Source organism: Chiloscyllium plagiosum, chromosome 43, assembly GCF_004010195.1.
Source record: "Chiloscyllium plagiosum isolate BGI_BamShark_2017 chromosome 43, ASM401019v2, whole genome shotgun sequence".
Classification (NCBI taxonomy): Eukaryota; Metazoa; Chordata; class Chondrichthyes; order Orectolobiformes; family Hemiscylliidae; genus Chiloscyllium; species Chiloscyllium plagiosum.
Genome location: NC_057752.1, coordinates 9,312,949 through 9,320,263, shown reverse-complemented (window position 1 = coordinate 9,320,263; position 7,315 = coordinate 9,312,949). Strand labels below are relative to the sequence as shown.

General features: G+C 38.8%; 1 protein-coding gene across 8 annotated transcripts in view; it reads right to left on the bottom strand.

The window, feature by feature from the left end:
* Positions 1-752: 752 nt before the first annotated feature.
* LOC122543360 (LIM domain and actin-binding protein 1-like) overlaps positions 753-7,315 on the bottom strand; it is a 143,091-nt gene continuing 136,528 nt past the window's right edge. For all 8 annotated transcript variants that reach the window (XM_043681981.1, XM_043681980.1, XM_043681978.1 and 5 more), the window contains 2 exons: positions 4,320-4,453; positions 753-3,673 (listed from right to left, as the gene is read on the bottom strand). In XM_043681981.1, coding sequence (XP_043537916.1) covers positions 2,644-3,673; positions 4,320-4,453 — 1,164 coding nt within the window. In that variant the 3' untranslated portion in view covers positions 753-2,643. The remainder of the gene's footprint in view (positions 3,674-4,319; positions 4,454-7,315) is intronic.

Here is a 7,315-nt window from a genome sequence, read left to right as displayed (position 1 = left end):
CCAAATTTGCCCCACCAGAAGTGACCCAGGGTTAGTGTGGTTTAAATCTAACTTCATGGCTTGGCACCAATTGCCAATCCCTTTCTGGGTGAACATTAGTTGGGATGAATTCTTTTTCTTTCTAGCTCTGCTTTGTAATCAAAAAGGCAAAAGTGGCTTTATTATTAAACTTTACGATTTAACAATTTAATAGCCATTTTTGTTAATTACTCACAAAGCAATTTACTGCTTTTGAATTTTGTTTGAAGAAATTCATGTTTACTGTCATGGCAACTGTCATTTTTATGAAATGCCTTCCCCCTCAACTCATGAAAAAATTTGACCATGCCTGCTGTCATGAATAGTGCACACAAGCATGCATGGCATGCATTCAAAACTGCCAAAAATAAAGCATCTCCCTCCTTAAAAGAGATTTGTACAAGTCCAAAATCAAAATGGAATGGTGCAAGAACAACAAAAACTGTTTAAAGATTGTGTTTAGAGTATCCAGTTTTTTTTTTAAAAGAATAAACAGTATATCCAAAGTTTAAATACAAATTAAAGTAGTGATGAGCATCTTAGTCATAAAAACATTAAACCGATTCCTATGGTTGAAGTAGAATAATGTGAAGTGTGTTGATGATCTTCAGGTCCAAACAAACTGTAAACTACCAACAGGCTTATCCCAGTGGTGCACATATGCTCAAATTCTGTCACTTAATTTAGTTTCATTGGATGCAAAATAGAACACAGTATAAAGATTATTCCACAAATAGCTTTTAAAGAGTTTATTAATTACGTACCAAACAGAAATCACAACATATCCAATTGTAAAAGAGTCTGAAAAGAAAGTCAACAGCCAGCATTGGTCAAGTAATTCTTTTTATTACATAGTTAACTTCTCTGCGTTTAATTATTTTGCATGTTTCTAAGTTGCTCTTAGATTCTTTGCACAAGAATCAATGGACAAGAGATCAAGGGACACAGCAGTAATTTCTCCACCTATTGCTAGGACTTGGGTTGGACTCTAACCTGGATTAATGGGTTAACATCTCAATTTATCTTTTGGCTGCACACATCTTAACAGATGAGGAGTTTTGAGAGAGATTGATTGATTGATTTGAACATCAGGGCCATCACATAACTGTAGGTAAAGACCGAAACATGATTTAAATATAAAGACTGCTGCAATAAAAAGAATGACTTTTCCTGTGCTACTTAAATCACCTTAGACCAAATCAGGTGCCAGAAGGCTGTAGAGGTAATATATCCAACACTACCAGAGAAGAGATTTCAGTATTGTGCAGTGTTTTTGTTTTTAACATTAAGATTAAAGTTGCATTGTTCCAGACACCGTAGCACAAATGTATACCCCAATTCTTTATTACCCATCCCATCTAAAATTGTAATAATCAAGTCAAATTACTATTTTCAGCAGCATCTTGTCTCTCATGTGCTATCAATATGTAAAAACAATTTCACATATAAAATCATACTGTAATACACAAGAAATTCTAAAATAACATTGAAGGGTAAGGAATAAAGCCAAAAGTAGGAATTTACAATGTTTGAAGACTAAAGTCAGGTTTACAGCTCATAACATTGTTGTAAAGTGGCATTACTCTAATGCTTCCATTTTCAACTTACTGAGATTAGTTACACTATTCTAATGTTTGAAACAACAAGATTACATAATTGTAGAAAAGGTTGACGTATCAAATCTTCCCTCGGACTTTTGGATCACCTTTGCAGCTACGCAATTGGGAGAGTGTTAGACTCAGGATAAATCTGTCACTCTGCTACTGCAATGGAGGGACCATCCTATCTTGTCAGCTGAACATCCTTAATCCAATAAATTGTTATCAAATGAATTCTAACAAATGAACTTTTTAAATCTCAGAACCATGTACAGCATAGCCTTCATTAAACTTCCATTCTTGGGTTCACGTGTAGGCAAGTGGATGGCAACAAGATAGAAGATGCCAAGCTGTTTTCAACTTAAGGTATCATTTTCTGCTCCACTACCATTTGAGGTGTACACACTCTGGTTCTTAAATGCTTCCATTATTTCTTGAAAAATTCAATACATCTTTTATATGATAAACATTGGTAGGTTATGTGAAGGGAGCATTTAAAGGAGTGGTATGAATACAATGTGGGATGGCATTTAGTTCTAACTTTTAGATTTTTTTTTTGAAAGCACACAGTCTTTTGAAACTCAATCTCCCCTGCCCAGATAATGGATGATACACAAAAATGGCATCAGAAAAAACATTTCCTTGCATTAGTGCTTCACTACCTTCCATGATTCCATACTTGTTCTTTTAACTGTCAACATAAAAGAAACTAACTAACCAAGCAAAGTCTAGCTTTTTCAGAGGTTATCTAGTGCTTGAGAATTAGAAGGATTGCAAGTGTACACAGGTACTATTTCAGACATACATGTGCATTAAGCAATTTTTAAAAAAATCTACAAAATAGCAATCTCTTGCTTCTCACTCAATATAACTAATTTAATTAATGTTTATTTTCAATATAAAGCTCAATTCAATATAGGTACTTAGAATAAACCACTTTACGACAGGAAGTTCGGAGCTGATGCTGACACCTATGAACCACAAGGCCAATCACCAATTAAAATATCATGTAAGTCACCCACAGTATCTAATCCTCATCTTCATAACATCTATTTCTCTTGATTTGCTCTTCAACTGACAGTTCCTCAGTTTCCTCCACTTCATTTTCCTCCCCATCCCAAAAACCAACATCTTCCAGTTTTGTCTCATTCTCTGGAATGTGCTCATCTAATGCAAGCATGTCTCCGGAAGTTTGCAATTCAACTGTTTTTTGTTTGGATTGCTGCTCTTCACACTCCAAGAAGTTAGGTTCTCTGGCCTCTTCTTTGCGGAAGTGAAGTTCCTCTACATCCTTATCTTGAAGCAGCTCTTTTTTGCTTTTGACTTCTACAACCTCTTCAGTCACAGGATCTTCTTTCATGCCCTTGAGCTCGGTAGTCACTGGTTGCTCATGCTCATTATCCAGACTTGACTTGTTTTCATTCTTCTGTTGTTCAGTCTCTCTTTTAGCTTCTCTTTCTTTAGTGATCACATCCTGGGTTATATTTTTAGCAGACAGATTTCTTCCTGGCTCTTTAATGGCTATAGGTCTCAGCGGTGCCGCAATGGTAAACGGTCTACATCGTTCTTTCAGAGAAGCACTTCGCCTCAGTCTGGAGGTACCACTGAATTCGGAGTTTCTCTTGGTCAGGTGTTGGAAATCATCCTCTGGAGGCCATTTTGGTTTGTTAACTCGGAGGCTCTCTTCAGAGCAGCCGATTCCTTTACTACCTGCTTCAGTAGGTGGTGGCCAAGCTATTTTTAATTTTCTTGTTTCAACAGGTTTCTCCGCCTTTTCTGGTGAATTACTGGTATTTAAGGCTTCCATGCTGGCAGCCAAAACACCTACCTTGCGTATGGAAAGTTCATCTACTCCAGAATTCTCAGTTTTGGCCTCAGATTTATCCATGACAACTTCATTCTTGTGTTCTGCAGTATCAGGCTCAGTTTTAGCCATCCACAGCTCCTTGTGTGGCTTATGACCAAATCCCTCGTCATAATTACCTTTGGATTTGAAGAGCTGGCTGAAATGTGGTTTGCAGTACACATTCCCATGTAGTGAAGCAAAATTCCCAATGCTGTGCAAAAGAAATTTAAAAACACTTAGACTTCTGAAGACGAAAGCTTACACCAGAAGGCTTCAGCTGGTCATTTATAATGTGCACAGTTGTACAGAGTACCATCCTGCAAATTAATTTGTTTTTCATGTTCTACGAAGTAATTATACTGACTTGTTTGTCTATTGGATACCATCGTGGGATAACAATAATGATAAATGCCTAGCAAAAGAAATCCAGCAGTCTGGATAATGACAGCTGTCTGCATAGGCAAGGGATGGGTGGTACATCACAGCATGACAAATCTTACTCTCACTCCTTAGATACGAATCAATAACCTCTGCTGAGAAAAGTGTGGCATTAATCACAAGTAGCAGCAGGTCAGGTGCAGGGTTCTGCTGCTTGCTGAGGATCAACCAGAGACGGAGCGTCCTTCTCAGTTTGGGTTGCATATGGCCTTTTTACTAATCAAGCTATTGGTTTCGGGGGTGGGGTGGTGTGTGGGAGAGAGGGTTAGCAGTTTACAGGGCAAGAACACTTTGGAAAGCTTTCAACAAAATTTACTCATTTCATATCCAAAAGCAAGCTCAAAATAGTTTGCAAGTCAAAAACGATTGGACCCAAGAATAATGCAGAACCCAAGGTCATCTGAAACCAGAATCCTCACCTGAGCTTAGTGTTGCAGTGGCTGCAGCGGAAGCAGAAATTATGAAACACCTGCTGGTTTGCAACAAGACGCTCCATTGGATAGACAGTCTTTTGGCAGGTAACACACAACTCTCTGGCTGGAAGCTGAAATTTCTGGTAGTCATTGAGGGGAAAAAAGCAAAACAAACTCATCAGTCACTTTATGCAAGCTGCAATGACAGCAAGAGACATTCTCAAAACATGACAAAACATTTGAGTTGGAATTAACCAACACCAGTTGCATTAATTCAAACAGATTTTTAATTCAAAACAAATCATGGTAAGAAAACAGGCCTGGAGAAAGTAAGAAACTTGAGATAAGTACTTAAGCAATTTAGTTTTCAATGTTTTATAGAATCAGAGTTATAAACACAGAAACAGACCCTTTTGTCCAACTCATCCATGCCGACCAGATGTTCTAAATTAGTCTAGCCTCATTTGCCAGAATTTGGCCCATATCCCTCTAAACCCTTCCTATTCACATACCCATCCAGATGCATTTTAAATGTTGCAATTGTACCAGCCTCCACCACTTCCTCTGGCAGCTCATTCCATATACACACCACCTTCTGCTTGAAAAAAATTACCCCTCAGGTCCCTTTTATATCTTTCCCCTCACCTTAAACCTACACTCTCTAGTTTCAGACTCTCCTACCCTGGGGAGGACACCTTGGCTATTCACTCTATCCATGCCCCTCAGATGGGCTGCATGGTGACTCAGTGGTCAGCACTGCTGCTTCACAGCAGCAGGGACCCGAGTACATAGGCAACTGTCTGTGCAAACTCCACGTGTTCTCCTAGTATCGGTGTGGGTTTCTTCCAACAGTCCAGGGATGAGAGGCTGGGTGGATTAGCCATGGGAATGCGGGTTTACAGGGTTTGAGTAGGGGATGAGCCTGGGTGGAATGCTCTTCAGAGGGCCAGCATGGACTCGATAGGTGGAATGGCCTGCTTCCACACTGTAGGGATTCTAGGATTTTATAAACCTTTGTAAAAAGGTCATCCCTCAGCCTCTGACACTGCAGGGAAAATAGCCCCAGCCGATTCAGCCTCTCCATGTAACTCAAACCCTCCAATCCTGGCAACATCCTTATAAACATCTTTTCTGAACCCTTTCAAGTTTCACAACATCTTTCCTATAGCAGGGAGACCAGAGTTGAATGGAGTATTTCAAAAATTGCCTAATCAATGTCCTGTACAGCCGCAACATGACCTCCCAACTCCTATACTTGATGCAGTGACCAATAAAAGGCCAAACATCCTCTTCACCATCTTGTCTACCTGCGACTCCACTTTCAAGGAACTATGAACCTGCACTACAAGGTCTCTTGTTCAGAACACTTCCCAGGACTCTACCATTAAGTGTAGAAGTCCTGCTCTGATACACCTTGCACTTATCTAAATTAAACTCCATCTGCCAGTTTTCTCCAAAGAGTTTCCTCAATATCGACACACTATTGTTCAAAGGTAAATTAATAGCATGGGAGTTGGAAGAGGGAAAACAAGGAAGCTTGGAAAAAAGGCACTTTGGCAGTCAGTGAATAACTGAGATAAGTGATGCCCCTTCATGGCCTCGTGTAGAGCTCCAATCCAGATTCCTCACATCTATGAAGGATGATGGACAGACAATCTGTTTCAGTTGGGGTGGTCTTCATATGATACACTTTTGCTGATGGCTGAAAAGGCTAACCCTTGAGGGGCAGTTTATTGCTGCAAATCCTGCATGTATGAAGCTACCAAGTGTCGTTCTTGGCACTGGCAACTGCACCAAGCTACTGATCAATATATAATATCAATGTTCTAAAATCAGTCACCTCGGAAACATAAATTTAGGTCAAATTCTAATGCAAGATTAGCGATTTGGAAGGGGAGGCAGAAAATAAAGTGGAGTAAAGTGAATAGGCATAATCAATTGAAAATTGATAAAATGTAGCCTCTTGCAAATTCTCCAAGCCTTAAAGAGAGTAGTACTGATAGACACCTGCCACTGGGTCTTCCACATGCTGTTAAGCAGTATGCCCACAATTATTTCACACCCAGTGGGAATCATGATACAAATACAAACTTGCACAAGCTAATCCTATTTACCTTCCCAAAAACAACATACACTCATTGGGCTCAAATCAAGAAACACTGGATTTTAATTAATACTGCTCAGATAAAAGTTATGTATTTTAAAAGTAAATTATGATCAGACACAGGCAACATCAGTTTAGATTTTTGTGTTCACATAAACAAGTGTAAGGAGTTGAGAATCTTTTATTTAAAAAAAAGAGCAAACAGAACCTCATATTGGAGACAGAGGAATGCAGAGAGAGAAAAGGGATACTTCAGGAACAGGAAGTAGAAGCTGAAAAATAGGCAGAGAAATAGGATTAAACAGTAATATACTAAACAGCAACACAAATGCCACACATATGTTCTAGTACCATGCTTAATCATATTGAATCGGTCTATTGTTCCAGGGTTTAGACAATTCTTCAAACTTTTCTTTTAACTCTTGATTTTTGAAAGCTAAATTTTCAAGTTTAATTCCTCCAAAAAAATTATTCTGCACATTAAGCTTTTAAAAAAAATATACGGAATTGTTTTTAAATGGAAAACATTTGACACAGCCCTCGAATTGCATATTTATTGTATATTCTTGGGTACTGCATTTCCCCTTTAAGAACGGGGTCGACATCGTGTAAATGAAGTTATTCAATCCTGTAAAAGATAACAATACCTGTTTGGTCCTGCTCTCGGATCCAGCTAATGCCATCTTCCTTGTAGATCAGCTGGAGCCACAGATGAAACATCAGCTCATCGTACTCTATAATCATAGCACCCACTGCCTGATAAAGATCTACACTGCTAGCCATCTGCTGTGTGAATAGATACAAGCTGTTTTCATGTTGCGGTTGTCATTTTAGATTGAGGGAGAGCAGCATTTATAAGTCAGGCCATTTACATTGTTTAATGCAGCTTCTCTTGCTC